This window comes from Paramormyrops kingsleyae, chromosome 24, assembly GCF_048594095.1.
Source record: "Paramormyrops kingsleyae isolate MSU_618 chromosome 24, PKINGS_0.4, whole genome shotgun sequence".
NCBI classification, from domain to species: Eukaryota; Metazoa; Chordata; class Actinopteri; order Osteoglossiformes; family Mormyridae; genus Paramormyrops; species Paramormyrops kingsleyae.
The window spans coordinates 23276959-23297438 of record NC_132820.1 but is presented as its reverse complement, the minus strand read 5'-3'; the positions used below and the strand labels follow the sequence as shown (position 1 = coordinate 23297438).

Below are 20480 nucleotides of genomic sequence, written 5' to 3'. Positions count from 1 at the left end.
GGAATCGGTAAATTCTGCTGCTTTGATGTGTTTAAACATCACAGATAATCATTGTGAAATAGTAAGATAACAGGTGAATATGTTCCCATAATGTAAATCAGAAAAGGCAGAATTCTTACTTTAGGTACCCTGAGAGTAAAGAAATAATGGAATTTATGGAAGGCGCAAGATATATGTATATTGGTTTGTATATTTAGTGTCTGTCCTGTGCTGCCTTATGCTGTCTTACACAGTCTTAATTACTTCTGTGTAAGAAGTGAAATTTTCTTTGTGTTATCCATATGTTGACTATGTGCACCTGTCTTTTTATGTCTGCACATTGAGCCTGGAGGTATGCAATTTTGTTCAGCTATGCTTCCGTTGTTGTACTGTTGTATGGTGTGAATGACAATAAAGTTCACTTACTTATATACAGTAAATGATTTGATTGAATAGTCAGTTCCTGATGCCAGCATTTGGATTGAATGGGCTGTTAGCCTTGGTGCACATGAACCTTTCCAGCGTTGCTATTCTCTATAGTAAATGCTGTTCTGCATATCAGGCAATCTGTGCACTGACTGGTGTGTTTTTATAGGTGAAGTACCCCTACGGAAATGCAGGCAGCCCAATCCGAGACCAGCGCGTAAGTCTCCCAAGCATTCGTTTCCTGTCTCCAATGAGACAATGAGACGGCAGTATTTTTCTCAATGTGCAGTACTGACTGGCAAGTGTGCTGTCTGTCTGTCACTAACAGCCATCAATTGATTTGACTCTTGTATTTTTACACTTTATTTTGCATAATTGTACCGTCATTCTTTTATCAGGACGAAGGAGGAAACCTAAAGGACGGATGGGGGGCATATACCAAGAACTTACAAAAGCTGCTATTCTCCAGTAACCCCTTCGATTCAACCCATGTGGGATCGCTACCATCCTGCATCGAGTCCCAACAACGTCGCACCCTGAGCCCTACTCACCAGCCTTATCATCAACTTCCTTCTTAGTTCCCTCACCAGTCCCATCCTCTTTTGTTTTACCTCCTTCTCCATCTCTTTTTATGGACTCCCCTCCTTCATCCCCATGCGTAGCCTCACCAGTTAGCCCAGCTCCAGAACCATCTTCAGCCCCAGCCGTAGTTCATCCCACCCCTCTGCCTCACGTTCTGGTGCAGGCCCCCTCATCTCAGCTGGTCATGGGTCCAACACCACCGTTTTTGTCCCCTTCTCTTGTTATTGAAAAAATGGAAAAATTCAATAATTACTATATAAGCAACTACAATAAGATGACCTATGATGCCAAGTGCTATGCTCATTACTGGTGCTAGCAGTTCTGGAACGACTTCATGAGCTCAGCTCACATCTGCAAGCAACAGAGGAATGGAAACTCTGAGGCTCACTATTCGTACGGGGATAATGAGGGTGCCCCTGCGACCGAGACTTGATGAAGATGAGGTCAAATTTCCTAGTGATGTGCTGGACCAGCTGAGTGACATCCCTGGGGTTCTGGAGATGGCTGTGGAGATGGGCTATCTGTCAGATGTAAATAGCGACATTTCACATAACGTAAGATAACATAGGATAAGATAAGATAGGTAAAGGTATGTTTAAGAAACAATTGCATGGGAACTTCCGGTTGACGTTCGACACGTGAGGCTGTGAGGTCCTGGAGCTCAGCGAGCAATTTCATTTTCATTATATTTACATACTTGCAGAAGCCATATTGATAGATAAATATTTATCCGAAAAGTTTAACATCACTAATTGAAGGACTAAGGCAGCAAGAAAACGCGTTTAAAAGTTTTGTTTTCCTCCTCATTTAAAAATGGCTAGTCGCTCACAGAAACCTGCTACAGCTAGCAAGAAGGCTACCACTGAGGGTGATGCACAGCAACTTTCTTCGGATTCGGTTGAGAAAATTATGACAGCGATTGAACTATTGGGCACGAAAATAGATACACAAACTGCTGTCCTCTGGCAAGAAATAACTTCTATCCGCCAAGAGTTGCATTCTACGGCTAGCTCCTTACAGACTGCTAATGCACAGCATTCCGAGCGTTTGGACGACCTCGAGCAGTCTACCACGGCGTGGAGCTCTACAGTCTTTACTTTGGAAACTGCTGCGAAAAAACTGCAGTCAGATGTGTGTAACCTGACAACTAAATGCATTGTTGGAATAGAGGAGGGCCAAGAGGGGACCAACCCGCGGCAATTCTGCGCGACTGCTTTGAAGGAGATACTGAACCTGGAGGAAACTCCACGTCTGGACCGGGGCCACCGTTCATTAGCACCGAGGCTGCGGGAAGGGGAGAGGCCAAGACCATTCATAATCCGTGTACATCATGGTGACGTGAAGGATCGCATCCTTCGCCTCTCCAGCCAGAAGAAGCAGCTGTTTTACAAGGAGAAGCGTGTGCACATCTTTCCGGACTTCACTCTGGAGATAGCAAAGAAGCGAGCTGCCTTTAAAGAGGCAAAGCAGCTCCTTAGAACTGTTAAGGATGTGAGATTTGGTCTCCGTTATCCAGCTACATTCCGTATCACATTTGATGGCGAGGAAAAAACCTTTACCGATCCCCATCGGGCCATCTCGTATATAAAGACTACCATTCTCCTCCATCATGATCAGGTACAGACATAACTTTCAAAAACGGTCAGTGTTTGTTTTTTAACTGTACAGGTTTATTTCACCGTCAGTGTCAAAGTTGAATTAACCAGGTCTATAGCCTACTAAATGCAGATAGTGCTATGTTGCTCAATTTATGAGAAAGACATTTATTTTCCCTTTTTTCTCTCGGTTCTTATTAGTCTATATGGAAAGGTTTGGTGTAGGCACTTTTTTCAACATGCCGGGAATTCTTGTTCTCTTCCTCATATAAATAGGCTATAACATATGAATAGTTGATTTTCTTGAGCTGCTTTTGTTTACTATAATTTTAAACCATTAAACCATAGTATTTCATATTAGGCTACTGAATTGAAAACCAATGGGCTGCTCTTTGATAGTACACTATGTTTAGTGGCCTAATATTAGTTTAGGCCTACTTCATTTGAGACATTACAAAATACATGGTATTTTGCACTATACAGTGGTACCTCGGTTCTCGAACTTAATCCGTTCCGGACTCCAGATCGAATCCTAAAAAGTTTGAGTTCTGATCTAATTTTTCCCATAAGAAATAATGGAAAACCAATTAATTGGTTCCCGGCCCTCCAAAATGACACCTAAATATGTGTGTGTGTGTGTGTGTGTGTGTGTGTGTGTGTTTTTTTTAAGCACTTCAACACAAAATGAACAGGATAAAACAAGAAGAGCATTTTTTTTCTTAATGGCTTCCAAAACGATAAAGATATTATCCCAACATTACCCCTGTCCTGCCCCGATCGTCCGCTCCTTCCGTGTGCCACGCCCCCTCGTTAAGCTCGTGTGGGATCCCCATGTGATCAGCTGTTTCTGGTTGTTGTCATTAGTCCTCTGTATTAAGTCCGCTTGTAAATTTTGTTTCCCCAGTCCGGTCATTGGGTGCGTTCGACTTGCTTACAGCGCTGGCTTAAAGCAACGCATTCTGATCCTGACGCAATGCATTACGGTTAGATGCATTGCGACCTCTCACCCGGCTGCACAAACTGGAACCGCCTCCGTGACAACACACCTTTGCCCTTATTGGCTGAAGAGTTTAGTTACATGCATGACGTTTGTATCCCAGGCAGTTCCGATGCGTAATCTGCTATTTCTCCTGAATATCACGTAAAGCAGTGGTTTTCAGTTAATTTACCTGGTAAAATAAAGTTTAAATAAATGACATAAATGCTCTAATAGTACACGTAAGTTAGTGGTTTATTTATTGTTAGTTACTGTAATGTTGCGCTGTTTTATTTGGTTAATCGTCCAGTCTGTGAAGAAGGCATTCAAGTAAGAATTGCATTGTCGTATGACTCATTTCCTGGCGCGTACAATTTATATTAAGTCAGTGTTCATGGTTCGACTTCTGATATTCAGATCGAGTTCTAGGTCAAACTGGTTTGTTCGACTTTCAAGAAATTCGAGTTCTAGTGAGTTTGAGAACCGAGGTACCACTGTATATATATTTCTGAATGTGATTGCTCGCTGTGCTTTGGGTCGTTTTTGGTTAAATTAGAGACCCAAGTTAGAATTTTGCAGTGTTTTGCTCTTGGGATATGCACTGTGTTCGGGATAGTGCTGGGGGGTGGGGGTGGTGGTGTTTTTGTACTTAAAGTCTCTTTTTTATTTTGTTGTTTTTTTTGTCTTTCATTTTGTCCATTAGTGGTTACACTTTGTTTCGAACATGACATCTACCAGAGTGACAGAATTAATTTACTGCAACTCAGATTATGTCTGCTGGATATTACCAGTATTAAATATGGCAAATTCAAATATGGCTTCTGGGAGGAGTGGCCAGTCAGTTAAGTTTACTAATTGGAATGTGAAAGGCCTAAATCATCCTATGAAACGCACCAAGGTCCTTGCTCATCTTAAGTTTTTAAAAACGGATATAACCTTCTTAACTGAGACGCACATGCGCAGGTCAGATCATTTGAGTTTAAAAAGAGGCTGGGTTGGACAAGTATTCCATTCAACCTTTCGGAGTAGGGCCAGGGGGGCTGGAATCTTGATCAACAAATCAGTATCATTTGAAGTGTCTGAAACAATATTGGACCCCAATGGCCGCTTTGTTATTGTGGTGGGTAAACTGTACCGTTTGCCTGTGATATTAGCTTGTGTATATGCTCCAAATTGGGACGATTCTAAGTTCATGAACAATTTTCTATTGACCGTACCATACCTGGACACTCATCAGCTTATTTTAGCTGGTGACTGTAACTGTGTAATTAACCCAGTATTGGATAGATCCTCCAATCGCCCAATTGGTGCTTCAGAAACAGCTGAATGCATAGAGACTTTTTTACAATCTTGCAAGGTGTCTGACCCATGGAGATTTCTTTATCCTACAAAGAGGGAATACTCTTTTTATTATTCACGTATAGATTATTTCTTTATACATACATACATATCTACTCCCATTGGTAAAAGAATGTGTTTATAACAGTATAGTAATATCAGATCATGCACCTGTAACACTGGTCCTGACCTTCCCCTATCATAGACCTAGCAGATTCAGATGGAGGCTCACTTCACTTCTTTTGTCAGATGAATCATTTATTGCCTTCGTAAATGCTGGTATAGATATGTTTTTAGAAACTAATGTAAATGAAGAGACCTCCCCTTCCTTACTTTGGGAGACGCTCAAGGCTTACCTGAGGGGCCAAATTATCTCCTACAATGCCTCTGTTCATAAAGCACAGGTACCTAGGCAAACATAACTTTTGGAATTCATCTCTAGAGTAGACAAAGCCTATGCCACTGGTCCATCTCCAGAGCTATATAAACGGCGGATGATGTATCAGGCTGAATTTGATCTGCTCTCAACTGGACAGGCGGAACGGGCTCTGTTAAAAACCAGACACATGTTTTATGAGTATGGGGAGAAACCAAGCAGGGCTCTGGCTTATAGTTTAAAACAGACATCTAGTACTCAAGTAATTGCCCAGATTGATTCTGACACAGGACTATTATCAGATCCCTTAGATATTAATAAGCAGTTTAGTGATTTCTATTTTAATTTGTATTAAACACTCTTTTGATCTGAGTTTAATGGATAGGTTCTTTGAAGACCTGAATATACCCACCGTGGATGAGAATGTAAGAGAATCCTATTTCCTTACATGAAATTCATAAAGCTATCACATGCATGCAGAGTGGGAAATGTCCAGGCCCGGGCGGCTTTCCTACAGAGTTTTATAAAAAGTCTGCAGCAAAATGAAACCCTTTACTCAAGGATGTATTTGATGACAGCTTAAAGTCCCAATGCCTGCCTCCAACTCTACGTCAGGCATCAATATCCTTACTTCTGAAGAAGGGCAAGGATCCCCTCGCTTGCTCCTCCTACCGTCCAATTAGTCTCCTTAATGTTGATGTTAAGATACTGGCTAAGGTGTTGGCTCTCCGTCTTGAATCTGTATTACCCTCCATTGTGTCATCTGATCAAACTGGTTTCATTAAAAATAGACAGTTGTTTTTTTAATATTAGGCGTGTATTTAATATCCTTTACACATCATCTTCGTCTGAGTGCCCAGAGGTACTCCTATCTTTAGATGCTGAGAAAGCCTTTGATCATGTTGAATGGAACTATTTGTTTTATGTTCTGAAGCGGTTTGGCTTTGAGGATATTTTTATTTCTTGGGTGAAATTGCTGTACTCCTCGCCTTTGGCTTCAGTTAGAACCAATGATACTTATTCACCATACTTCCCTCTTCAGTGTCGGAATTTCTGAGGCATGTATTTAAAATAAGTATTTTAACTGTAAAATTGTATTTTATAATTCATATTTGACTTGTTCATAAAACTTTTTTTAAACAATTTTATTTTAAAGAACTGTGTAATTTCAGAGCCAAATGCCGTGTGTACACAAATATTTGAATTATTATTGTTTATTATTATAAATGCCAAATACATTCCTGGAGCCTTCGATTTAGCATACACAGTGCCCTCTACAGGATCCTGTCGAAACAGCATCTGCTTCAACCTCGTTCACGAAATATGCGTTTTTTTCACAAAACGTTTTTCTTTATAAATCCCAAAATCTTCCTATAAATGTTTGTATGAATGCTTACCATCTTTTTCAATCAGATTTATAAATGAGTTCCCCGATTAATCTGTTTACATGAAAACATCTTAATTGCATTAAGGCATGTAAACGTAGCCACCTAACAAAGATAAAGATAATGTTTATTGTCATTGTCACTTGGACAACGAAACTGAAAATGCAATTCAAGTCAATGTGAGGTATAAAAAGAGTAATAAAATATTACAAAATATACAAATTGCATTGAATACTGCATTGACTATACCGACTGCACTGAATAACCATACTGCACTGATTAAATATAAGAAATGAACTGTTATGTTTTGCATTTAGCGCCATGATTGCTTTGGGGAAAAAACAGTTTTTCAGGCGATTTGTCCTGGTTTTCATGGCTCTGTATCTCTTGCCTGATGGCAAAAGCTGAAAGAGACAGTGATGTGATGAATCCTGTGAAATGTCCAAAGCTTTTTTCCGGCATCGGGAGGTGTAGATCTGTTCCAGGGAGGGGAGAGGGCAGCCAATCGTTTTCTCCGCTGCCCTGATGACCCTGTGGAGAGCTCTCATGTCTGAGGAAGTGCAGCTGCCGTACCACTCTCCATGGAACAGTGATAAAAGGCATGGAGCAGATTTCTGGGGAGACGGTTCTTTCTGAGGATTCTCAGAAAAAACAGTCTCTACTGCGCTTCTTCAGCAACTCCTTAGTGTTCTTAGGTAACTTGGTGACTTAGCAAACTGCATGTTCCTCATCTCCTCTGTATGGACCTTAGAGCTGTAGGGAACTTGTAAATTCTAAAGGGTTCACAAACTTCTAAGCACCATTGTTGTTTTATTGTATGCATGACCATTGGCTAAGATATGTGATCATTGTTTGGCTGTAGTGGAGGCTGACTGATATTCTGCAAAGTACTCAATTTCAGTAAATCTGCAGAGTGTCCTGCTGAGTGATTATAAGGGGATTGAATAATGTTTATTGCATCTGTATTCCACAGACGGCTATGAAGAGGGCAGGAGGAAGGCCAAAGAGGCAGAGACAATGTCTGACCTCCAGTCTGAAGCAGAGGTGTCTAGGCAAAGGCCACCAAGGTGTATAAGGTATGTCAGTTTGTGTCACATCACTATTACTTTTCCCGTTCACACGCTGTTTAAAGTCTTGTTTTCTATTAAACTTCACTGAATTGAATTGGTACGGGTCGAGGTTTGCCTTTTATTTTACACAGTTTTCCATTCAAGGTTCAAGGTCACTTTATTGTCATCAGCAGCTTCATACATGTACAAAGAGTGATGAAACAATGTTTCTCCATGGACCCAGTACAACATATAGTAACATATAGTAACACTTAACATCACAGTAACAGGACGTGCAAGGTGCACACAGGCAGTAAATAAATAGTGCAGAGATATAAACTTCGTAAGTAAGTGCAGTTGCTCATGTTTGTAACCCCGCAACTGCACCACCTTTTGCAGTAATCACTGCCAACAAGCAATCTCTGTACTTCACCATGAGACGTCTGCATTTGCCAAAAGGTAGTTTGGCTCACTCCTCCTGAGCAAACTGCTCAAGCTGTCTTAGGTTTGAAGGGTGGCGTTTCCACTGCAATTGTTAGATTTTTCCATAGATGGTAAATATGATTAAGATCTGGGCTCATAGAGGGCCATTTAACAATTGTCCAATGTTTTTTTCTCAGCCATTCCTGAGTGCTTTTAGCTGTATGTTTTGGGTCATTATCCTGTTGGAGGACCCATGACCTGTGACTGAGGCTGAGCTTTCTGACACTGGGCAGTATGTTTCACTCCAGGATGCCTTGGTAGTCTAGAGACTTCATTGTGCCCTGAACAGATTCAAGGTTCCCTGTGCCAGATGCAGCAAAGCAGCCCCAGAACAAAACCGAGCTCCTCCATGTTACACAGTAGGTATGGTGTTCTTTTCTTCTAAAGCTTCATCTTGCTTCTGTAAACAGAGCTGATGTGACTGGCCAAAAAGCTCCAATTTTGTCTCACCAGTCCAAAGGACATTCTCCCAGAAACTTTGGGGCTTGTCAAAATGCATTTTGCTGAATTCCACTCTAGCTTTTTCATGTTTCTCTATTAATAGTGGAGTCCTCCTGGATTCTCTTCCACGGAACCCATTATTGTTCAAAAGGCGACGGATGGTGCGATCAGTAAGTGACGTACCTTGATCTTGGAGCTCAGTTTGAATGGTTTTGAATGCTTTCCATGGCTCTTTCTACCATCCGCACTATCCTTCTGATCAACCTGGGTTGCATTTCCTCACAGTTTTGTGCAATGACCTCATGCTGCCATCTTGGGGCATTGCCAGTCTTAATGCATTGTCAGTCTTAGTGCATTGTCAGTCTTGGTGCATTGCCAGTCTTGGTGCATTGTCAGTCTTAGTGCATTGCCAGTCTTGGTGCATTGTCAGTCTTGGTGCATTGTCAGTGATATTTTTTTTTCTTTGTTTTAACTGCACATTCTGTAGTACATTATAAATGAAAACAGCATCCCCCATTTATGTGGCGCAGATCCTGTGAATAAGAAGCTGTCAGCCCTGTGTACATACCCTGTACATTTCCTGGGCTCCCATATTAATCATAAACTTCAGATTTTTTATTTATTTTTTTGGGGGGGGAGGGGCATTTGGTACCTGTTGACAGGACTCACACACACACAGTCATTCACATACACACACATCCGTCCATATTAACATTAGATTGTACTCATTTTAATCTAATTGTGGAATGCAGGCCTTAAATGATTCATATTATTTCAATAAGGCCTCCCTTTAGGGGTATAGTCCATGCTTTTACGTTTGTGTAAATCAAACCAAACAAAGGACACGGCCGCATGACCCCGCGGCGCCGAACAAAGAAGCACTGTGGGACATACGGCGGCGTCCGAAACAGACTGAGGAAACGAGCACATCGCCCGCCACTGCCCAGAGTCCCGCTCGCAAACGTCCAGTCTAAACTAGGTGACCTAAGAGCGAGGTTGGGGTTCCAGCGCGATGCAAGAAACTGCAATATACCATGTTTCACGGAAACGTGGCTGACCCCCCTGGTACTGGATCTAGTGGTGACTCCGTCGGACTCTTTCTCTCTTTTTCCTGTTTCATAACTGCTTGCTGTTGGTCATTTAGTACTTGCTCTTTGTCTATGAAACTATGTCATAAATAAAAAGGACATTTAATCGAAATATTACATGCTGATTTTTTTCCTGGTTAAATAAAATCAATACAGCAGATTCTTTTATACACACACGACTGCTTTTTTTGTAACTTAATTATGCCATCTAACACGATAGGTTCTCTGTCATAAGAATATTCCAATATGTTGGTTGAGATTATTTAAGCGGTACATCAACAATCCTTGTGGGGGAAATTAATGATAATTAAACTTTGACAAACAAGGGCATAGCTGAAAAATCAGTACACTGCTAGTGAGTTACTGGCAATATAGCATAGAAATTTACTAGTCAGTTGTGCTAAGAATCAGCTAAACTGAAATGGAAGGCTTGTAGTATAAGGGAGAAGGTGAAGGAGAATGTTTTATGTGTTTTAAGTTGATTAAGCAGGGAGGAGCACTTCTCTTTCTCACATAGTAAAGGTTCATTCTCTCTTCAAATGATTGCTTGCAAATTTAAGGATCTAGGAAATTAGCTTAGTCTACTGTTGCAATGATATACAGCTGCAGACTCTTAATGGCCTTAAAGAGCAATTCAGTGAGACTGAAGTCCTGAGAGGTGTTCTCAAAGTCATTAAATCAGGAAACTTCATAGACATGCTAGTACACAAGGATAAGCTTAAAGGCTTTTTACAGTCCCATTTAGGGGGGCGAAGTAACACGGAACTATTCCAAGAGCTCATGTGCGCAAATCAGAGTGACAATGAAACACCACAACAGTTTTTGTACCGAGTCATAGGCCTCAAACAAAAGATCCTATTTGCTTCTAAATATGCTGGCACTGAATTGAAATACCATGTGACCACAGTCCAAGACATTTTCCTCCACACAGTATACCAGGGCCTCAGCCATAAGCATGATGACATACGTCGAGAACTTAAACCACTGCTTTCAGACAGCAATGTGTCTGATGAGACAATCCTAAAACAAATGATGAGGATAACAAACACTGAGAATGAAAGACAAAGACGCCTAGGGACAGTTGTGTGGCAGAGACCTGTAAATGTGCAGAGAGCGCAGCTTGAAGTTGCAGCAGTGCAAAACAACAGTACAAAGAAACATGGTTCAGATCAAGAGCCCAAAGCTGAAGTGCTCCAACAGTTAACTGAGAGAGTGGAGGAGTTAATGAAGAAAGTTGAACAACTGCAACAGCCATTGCAGACCCAACAGCCACGGTCTTGCCACAACTGCCCAGGTAAAGTAGACCAACAGAAAGCCAAATCTTACAGCTGTGCTAAATGCCTTGAACTAAACCACCCAGGTTGCACGCATTGCTTTTACAGTGGTGAAGAGGGCCACAGGGCAGTGGGTTGTCTGAAGAAACCCAAGTGTCAGGAAAACGTGAGCTGATTTCTGCTGTGGGACAGGCAGTGACCGGGCTTCACCTTCAGTCCCAATTGTGCCCACCTCACACTACTGAGTGCGACACAGAGGGCTCAGACACCAATAAGACTAAGCCAGCTATAATGAAACATAGGCCAAAAGACCACAATGAGCAAGCATTTCCCCAATCCCCTCTTCTCATACCCAGTCAAATGAGTAGGCGCCTGGTTAAGTTTATAGGTGCCAAGGCTCTTGCACGATGTAACCTCAGTGGGTTGACAGTCGATGCACTGCTAGATGCAGGAGCTCAACTGAGTATGATCAACAGAGGTTGGAAGGAGAGGTACCTACCAGACGCCCCGGTGAGGCCTCTCAGTGAAATATGTGATGATAAGGAAGAGCTGGAGGTCCATGCTGTAAATGGAGACTTTCTTCCTTTTGATGGCTAGGTCCTGATCACGGTCAGCTTGAGCGCTAATGGCAGCTTCAGCGAGCCCATCACAGTGCCTTTTCTTGTCTGCAGTGTTCCGCTTGATCACCCACTACTTGGGTTTAATTTGCTAGAGGAAGTGGTTTAGAGTCAGCCAGGGGAACTTGTCCCAGCCCTTACCATGCTTCTCTCTGATGCAATGTCAATGCCCTCTGAGAAGCCTGAGCTGTTAGTGAGCTTCATTCATGCTGGCAAATCCTCCAGACATCAGGGGCGTCACATAATGCTATGTCATCCAATCTTAGTTTAACATTATCTTAACGTATCCTATCTTAATCTTATCTTATCCTAAGTACTTGTGAGATCTCTCACCTAATTATTTGCAGGTTCTATGAAAAACCATTTACATCACACAGATAGCCCATCTCCACAGCCATCTCTAGGACCCTGGGGATGGCACTCAGCTGGTCCAGCGCATCACTAGGAAATATCACCTCAACTTCATCAACCCAATTCTCACCATACAAGTAGTGAGCCTCTGAGTTTTGAGTCCTCCCCTACTTGCAGATGTAAATTGCATTTAAAAATTCATTCCAAAACTGAATACACCAGTGATAAGTAAAACACTTGGCCTCATAGGTCATTTTAGGGCAATTGCTTAGATAATAGTCATGCAACTTATTGAATCTTTCCATTTTTTCAAAAACAACAGTAGGGGACATAAATGGGGGTGTCGGACCCGTAACCAGCTGAGATGAGGGGGCTGCAGCCTGTGCTGGAACCTGATGCAGAGAGGTGGGCTGGAGCTGAAGATGGATGTGGGGCTGGACTTACAGGTGAGAGTATGCGTAGTGACGGAGGAGGAGAGTGTAAAAAAAGATGGAGATGGAGAGGAGACAAAAGAGGATGGGACTGGTGACGGAACTAAGAAGTGGAGGAGAAGGCGGGTGAGCAGGGCTCAGGTTCTGACACTGATGGAGTGCGACACAGGATTGATTGATTGATTGATTGATTCCCTTTTTTGCTGTTGCAATTCACCATGTCACTAGTCACAAGTACCAGCGAAAAGCAGGCCATCAACCCGACCATACATACACAAACATTATAGGGGGGCAGACAGGTCAGGAAGACAGCGGACTGTAGGAAAACTCAGAGAAACAGATTACGTGAGGAGAGTGGAGGTGAATAAAAAAAACAGCCCCCAGACTGTACTCCAGTAGGAAGTACAATATAGGAACAGAAAAAAAAACACCTCAGCAATAAGCACATAGTCACCACATCTCACAACACTAAAGTCGAGACTTGCAACAGGGGAGGGGAATGGGGAGGTGGAGGTAGTCCAGCATAGACAAACAGCCGTCCGTTCCTGCAGCCAAACGGTGCTGTACAAGGACCCGTTCGTTCACGCTGGGGGTATGAAGCGGCGAAGGCGTGGGATGGGGGTAGGGTGTCCTTGTGGTTGGGGGAGAGGAATGCAAGAGAGTCTCACTGCCTTGTTCTTCAGGGGGAGTTGTTGAGCTCAGCAGAGGCCTTGGCCAAGGCCCGTGCTGATTAGGGGGGAGCCAAAAGCAGATAGAATGGGGTTGTTTGGGTTTTCAGGCGAGAAACTGTAATTTCGCAGTTCCTCTAATGTCCATGCTGGTCTCCGCCATCCAAAATCCTTTGCAGAGCCGTGAGCCTCTCCATGATGTTATCAAATCTGCGGTCCATAGTCACGGTGATGTTATTAAATCTGCGGTCGTTAGACACAGTGATGTTATCCAGTTTGCGATCTATAGCCATAGTCTGGGCGCCAACAGCTCTGCCAAGTCCGTCAATCATCCCGGCCAGCCTAGTTGGGCTTTGAGCGGCTGTCACCGTTTTCTTCAATTTCCGATAAGTCAGGGCAATGCCTAATCCAATCAGCATCAGACCTGTAATCATGGTTCCGAATAGGTAAATGTCTTCGATGTCCTCCACGGAAAGAGCTGCCAGACACACGACCCTCCACTTCTCCCATCCGTCCATCGTGTAGCCAGCTGCGTATGTTCCTGCAGAACAGTCAGGTTCCCCTGAACCTGGGCTTCTCGTCGAGAAGATGGTGTCAATTGCGTTGAGAGACCAGTTGATCAAATCCATAATTTCCTTAGTTTTGAAGAGCAGGGCTGAGAGAGTCTCTCAAGTATAGACAGTAAGACAGTAGACTAGACGAGACGAGAGAAGCAAAGCAGGGAAGATAAGGGGAGGGAGAGGGAGAGAAGTGCGTCCGCCTCCGATGAGAGCTCAGTGAAGGATGGTTGCAACCTCGTCGTCACTCTGGGTGAGATCCTCACACGGGATCTTCTCACCCACCTAGGTTGAGTTGAAGGGGTTTACCAATTTGCTGTTACGGAAGCGTAGTAGACTCTGTAAATTTTTTGTAAATGGTCCCTTTTGTTTTTTACACCTCTTTCCACGTCCTGACCGGCCTTCCGCTGTATTTCTACGGCGTCCTGAGCCCTGCTGACCCCTGCTGGTTGCCACCGGGGTGGGAGTAGACGCAGTGGCGGCAGACATGGTCATGGAGCTGGCTGCCGGCGGCCCAGTGCGGCATTTCCTCTGACGGCCTCCACTACTGGTACTGGTTCGTCCTTTGGGATTAAAAAGACAGGGGACAGCACATTTAATTAAACTGAATCCTTATGTCACTCTACAACAAAACTACATCACACACATCACAGATATCACACTTGGCAGTCAGTATTGCACATTGAGAAAAATTCTGTCATCTTATTGGATACAGGAAATATAGGCTTTGGAGACTTATGCGCTGGTCTTGAATTGGGCCGCCTGCGTTTCAACAGGGGAACTTGACCTATAAAAACACGACAGTTGGTGCACAGATTCCCTGATATGCAGAACAACAGCGAAAAACAACGCTGGAAAGGTTCATGTGCACCAAATATAGCAGCCTGCTCAATCCAAATGCTGACATCAGGAACTGACTATTAAGTAAAATCATTTATATATCTTTCAATTTCCATAAATTGCATTATTAGTATTAGGGATTGCATCTTCACTCTCAAGTTATCGAAACTAGGATTTCTGCTTTTTCTTTTTTTTTTTTTGTGATCAAATTTTAATTGGAGATTTTATAACAAAGAACAAGACGGAACAGAACAAAACACACTCGACCCCCCCCCCCCCAATACACTCTGAGACAGCACCTCAAAGGAAAAGAGACAAAGGACCAACAGTGGTCACCGGCAGCACCCAGCCCCAAAGAGTGCAGCTAAAAACTGAGGAGAAAAGAAATAACATACTTAAATCAGTAAGAAATGTCAAAATTAGGAAAGTAAAAATCAAAACAAAAAACAAGGAATACGGCCTCAGGACGTGACCCACAGCCAGTCCTTTACCAGCTGCACGTCATGGAGCCAGCTCTGGATCGTAGAACCAGACGAGTTGTTAATCCAGGCTGCAGAGAGTTCCAGCAGAAGCAGATCAAGGAAGGTGGACTTCCAGACAGTGGGAATGGCACGATCAGGAGACTTCCAGACAGTGGGAATGGCACGATCAGGAGACTTCCAGACAGTGGGAATGGCACGATCAGGAGACTTCCAGACAGTGGGAATGGCACGATCAGGAGACTTCCAGACAGTGGGAATGGCACGATCAGGAGACTTCCAACGAGAGGCTAATAACAACTTAGCCGCTAAGGAGGCGGATATCAGGAGCCTCCGCTGGAAGCGAGAGAGAGAAGAGAAGAGAAGTCCAGGAGAAGAAGGACCACGGGAGACAGAGGGATGGGAGAGGAAAGAACTGATGAGAGAGATCTGGCCACATAATCCCAAAGAGCAGGCGCTGGAGGACAGTCCCAGAACATATGGAGAAAGGTACCAGGGACCTGAAGGGGACAAAAATGACATATGGGGTCAGGCTCTAAGCCCATGAGATGGCATTTCCGGGGAGTGGGGTACAACCTGTGAAGAAACTTAAATTGTGTTTGCTGGTGATTGGGATTTTTAGAGCAGTTTTTAATATTATGAAAAATAACACTCCAAGATAGGACAGGGTTTGGAGAGAGCTCCCCCTGCCAGACAGAAATCATGGGGAGAGGTTTATGAGAGGATCTGCAGAGGAGAGAATAGAGACAGGACACGGGCTTAGAAACAGGTGAAAGGACAGAGCAAATCTGCACAGCGGGTGAAGAGGAAGAAGCAAGGAAAAAGAGATATTACAGGCCCTAAGCATGGACCTCAGCTGGAGGTAGAAAAAGTATGAGGAAGAAGGAAGATCGAATGTGACCTTAACCCCAAAGGACGAACCAGCACCAGTAGTGGAGGCCGTCGGAGGAAATGCCGCACTGGGCCGCCGGCACCCAGCTCCATGACCATGTCTGCCGCCACTGCGTCTACTCCCACCCCGGTGGCAACCAGCAGGGGTCAGCAGGGCTCAGGACGCCGTAGAAATACAATTCAATTCAATTCAATTCAAAAAACTTTATTTGTCCCCGAGGGGCAATTTAAAAGGCACAGAGGAGCAACGCACACAAATAACAGTAGTAATACAACAGATGACACACACACATAATGAACTATGAACAAAATAAATAAAGCTTAAAGTACAGAGGCAATAAGATGCATGATGATGAAAGTGGGAAAAAAAAAAGAGAGAGATGAGAGACTCAGATCAGAGGAGGTCTGGATTGTAGGGGGAGGGGAGGTGGGAGTGTGAGGTGATAATGGTGGGTTTGGGGGGGTGTCAGGAATTCAAAAGAAGGACAGCTTTAGGAACAAAGGTGGCCCTCCTCCTCTGTGTCCTGCAACCGGGACATCGGAGCCGACGTTTGGAGGGGAGCCACTCAAAGGCAGAGTTCAGCGGGTGTGATGGGTCTTTAATGATTTTGAGTGCTAGCCTGTGTGTCTGCTGGTCGCAGATGTGTGATATGGATCTCAAGGGCAGACCAATAATCTTAGAGCACATGCTGACAGTGCTCTGTAGCCGATTTCTGTGCTGCATGCTGGTGGAATGGAACCAGCAGATGATGGAGAATGAGATGACATTCTCTATGAAGGAGTAGTAAAAGGACCATAAAATGTCTTTCCTGACTCCAAAGGAATTGAGCTTCCTAAGGAGGTATTGCCGCTGATGACACTTCCTAAGAATCTCCTCTGTGTTGGAGGAGAATTTCAGCAGATGGTCAAAGATGGTGGCCAGATATTTATACTCCTGGACTAGCTCTACTGGTTTACCATGGATGAAGGTGGTAACTGCTGCAGCCAGGTCTCTCTGCTTGTTGGAGTAAGTCACGTTTAGTTCCAGACATGAGGTGTCACACCAGCCCACAAACTTCTGCAGAGCGTGACCATGGTTGTGTGAGGGGCCTGACAGCAGAGTCAGGAGGATGGAGTCATCAGCGTACTTCACCAGATGGCAGTTGGGCTGTGTGTTTCTGCAGTCATCCGTGTATAAGATGAAGAGCAGAGGAGACAGCACGCATCCTTGTGGTGACCCGGTAGAGGTATAACGGAGGTCAGAGAGAGTATTGTTTACCTCTGTGATCTGTTGGTCAGAAAGTCCAATATCCACAGGATTAACTGGTTGTCCAGATGAAAGTTGAGGGAGAGTTTAGTAGCCAGGATGTGGGGTTGCAGAGTGTTGAATGCTGAGGAAAAGTCGGCAAACAAGAGTCTAACTGATGAGTTAGGCTGCTCCAGATGTTTATGCATGGTGTCTATAATGAATGATTTTGCGTCGTCAACACCTCTGTCTGTGCGATATGCAAACTGAAGCGGGTCCATATAGGGGTTAGTTGTTCTGATGATGTGGTGTTTTACGACCCTTTCCATGGCTTTCATCACTAGAGAGGTGAGAGCCACGGGCCGAAGATCATTCAGAACTTTGGTTATACTTTTTTTAGGAATGGGGATGACAGTGGAATGTTTCCAGAGGCGGGGTACTATGCCGCTGTCCATAGAGTTCTGGAACAAGGTCCGGAATACGCCACCTAGTTGCTGAGCACAATGCCGCAGGACTCCACTGCAGATGTGGTCTGGGCCGGGTGCACTTCTCTCTCTAGTCATCTTAAGGGCATTCACTACGTCCAGAGTGTTGAAGATGAGTGCGGAGTTGTCTGATTTAAGTGAGGATCTTAAACTCTGGAGCTGAGTGGAGTTGTCTGACTCAAACCTGGTGTAAAAGGAGTTGAGGTCATCAGGGAGTGATGTGTCGCTGCTGCCCTCAACGTGGATGGTTCTGGGACTGGAGACAGCTGTGTTCACAGTGGCCATGGTTTTCAGTCCCTGCCAAGCAGAGCGGAGGTTCCCCTCTGAAAAATTCTGCTCCACTTTGTCTTTGTATTTCAGTTTTGCCATTTTAATTGCTAGTTTGACTTCTCTGTTGATTTCCTTCTTGTCTGATTCAGAGCCAGTAAAGAAAATCCTTTTCTTTTTGTTTAGTATTTCCTTGAGCTCTTTGGTGATCCAAGGTTTATTGTTGGCAAAGATGGTGACTGTTTTTGATGGGATGATATTGTCAACGCAGAAGGAGATGTATGATGAGACTGTGTCTACCTGCTCATGTATATTGTTGGAAGAAAGAAGATTGTCCCAGTCTGTAGATTCAAAGCATCCTTGTAGGGTTTGGATGCTTTCTGCTTTCTGCTGTCCACTGTTTGATGTTTGTAACAACCTTCTTTGCCCTTTTGATGATTGGCGTGTATGCTGGGGCGAGCAGGATTGTATGACGATCAGCCAAGCTGAGAGGGGGGAGGGGAAGAGATCTGTATGCATCCTGGACTGAACCATAGCATTTGTCCAGAATCTTCCCCATGCGGGTGGTACATGTGACGTACTGATGGAATCCTTTGAGGGACTTGTCAAGCGAACAGTGATTGAAATCTCCCAAAATGAGTTTGGGGGAGTCCGGTGATAACTGTTCAAATTTATTTAGAGTGTTGATGATGTGCTCCGTAGCAGTGGCGGCGTTGGCTTTGGGGTGGATGTAGACCAAAATGAGGAAAAGTTGTGGAAATTCTCTGGGGAGATAGAAAGGGCCAGGAGCTCGATGTCTGTGGAGCACCAGCGTGAATTAATATAGAGACACACGCCTCCTCCATGATGTTTACCGGAGAGCACACTGACGCGGTCCAGACGTACCGGGGGGGTGAAGCCATCAATGTGTAGCATGTCATCGTTGCTTGCTTGCAGCTCATCCGTTTTTTTGCGGAGAGAGCGAACGTTAGCCAGGATGATGGACGGAAGCGCTCGCTGTTTAAAGGTCTCCCTTTTAAGCCTGGCTTTAACGCCACCCTTTTTCTTCCCTCTTCTGGTTACCTTTTTGTGTGTGAATTTATGCTGGCTGGAGGAGTTCACGCGGAGAATTTCCTCTGGAAAGCTGACCGTGTCTGTGGAGTGTTGAGTCTGTAGTCCAAGCTGAATTAAGCGATCTCTGTGCTAGATGAGCCGCGATCCGTCGGGAGGGTTGTGTCCAGTAAAAGACGCACACTCACAGATAAGCAGCCAATGCGTACATGCAATTGTCCAAAAAAATGCACAAATCTCACAGATATTCATGCTGGGGTATGTTCCGGGAATAATAATAATAAATAAAATAATAATTAAAAGAATAAATAAATAAAAATTGTGTCCGGAGTAACAAGCAGCCACGTAACGTGAGCGCGATTAGAACAAAGAGACAGCGCAAAGTGAGCGCGTCTAGAGCGCTCCGTGAGTATTGAGGAAAAAAGTATGGAAAAATAAGAGAGAAACTCAAAAAAAGAAGCAGCTCCGTTAAAAGTGCAAAGCAGTTTGTGCAAGACTGTACCGAAGCACGCAGAAAAACAAAAACAAACCAACAAGAACGATAAAATACGATACACACGTCGCTCCTCTAACCAGCCGGTCGACCGCACGAGCAGCGACCCGGAATTCATTCGGCGGGAGGCCGGTCAGGACGTAGAAATTGGTGTAAAAAACAAAAGGGGCCATTTACAAAAAATTTACAGAATCTAGTACGCTTCAGTAACAGCAAATTGGCAAACCCCTTTGACTCAACCCAAGTGGGTGAGAAGATCCCGTGTGAGGATCTCACCCAGAGTGACGACGAGGTTGCAACCATCCTGTGTCGCACTCCATCAGTGTCAGAGCCTGAGCCTGAGCCCTGCTCACCGGCCTTTGTGGGATTAAATAGAATTATAAATAACATACAATGAATAGAGGAAAAAGAGAATATAGCTTAAAGCAGGGCATGATGAAAAGGGGGGGGGTTCATTCTAAAAAATGCAGTTAACTGAAACAACAACTGACTGGCGCGCCGGCAAGGCAAGGCTACCTAATCGGAACAGATAGGGGGGGCGACAGAGAATATCAGCGGCCCCTACTTATCTTTTAGCCTTCCAGAAGGCCAAGAACAGTACGAGCCGGCTAGAGTCACACATATGGTTGTCACGTACACGGAAGGTACCGAGAAAGGGGGGGGAGATGCCCAAAGGGCTTTAAAAGGGATACAGCTGATACATATGGCAGAGCCTCCTCCTGTACATGCTGAATGTATGTCAGATGGCCGCTCCCGGATTGCAATCTGTCAGACAATAAACCGGTGATTTGCAACTTCTCCCCGTGTCAGCTGTGAATCTCTTCTCATCCACGAACCCGGTGGAGACGCCGTGCTCCAACACCTTCTCCTCCACTTCTTTCTTAGTTCCGTCACCCATCCCATCCTCTTTTGTCTCCTCTCCATCTCCATCTTTTTTTACAGACTCTCCTCCTCCGTCACCACACGTAGTCTCACCTGTAAGCCCAGCCCCACATCCATCTTCAGCTCCGGACATGGTTCATCCCACCCCTCCGTATCAGGTTCCAGCGCACCCCTCATCTCAGCTGGTTACGGGTCCGACACCCCCATTTATGTCCCCTTCCGTTGTTTTTGAAAAAATGAAAAGATTCAATA

The 20480-nt window shown here is 44.3% G+C and overlaps 1 protein-coding gene across 4 annotated transcripts; it reads left to right on the top strand.

The window, feature by feature from the left end:
- Nucleotides 1-573: 573 nt before the first annotated feature.
- On the top strand, nt 574-9653 carry LOC140582450 (uncharacterized). Of its 4 annotated transcripts, XR_011985419.1 has the most exons (5): nt 574-622; nt 804-2604; nt 7631-7733; nt 8479-8552; nt 8734-9653. XR_011985419.1 is itself a non-coding variant. In XM_072706793.1 (4 exons), the coding sequence occupies exons 2-3, from the start codon at nt 1801-1803 to the stop codon at nt 7730-7732; spliced, it is 906 nt and encodes a 301-aa protein (XP_072562894.1). In that variant the 5' UTR covers nt 574-622; nt 804-1800; the 3' UTR covers nt 7733; nt 8479-9653. The 4 variants fall into 4 exon arrangements, 3 of the variants coding, with proteins under 3 accessions (XP_072562894.1, XP_072562893.1, XP_072562895.1); XM_072706793.1 differs by having other exon boundaries at nt 8479-9653; XM_072706792.1 differs by having other exon boundaries at nt 8438-9653.
- Nucleotides 9654-20480: the final 10827 nt, after the last annotated feature.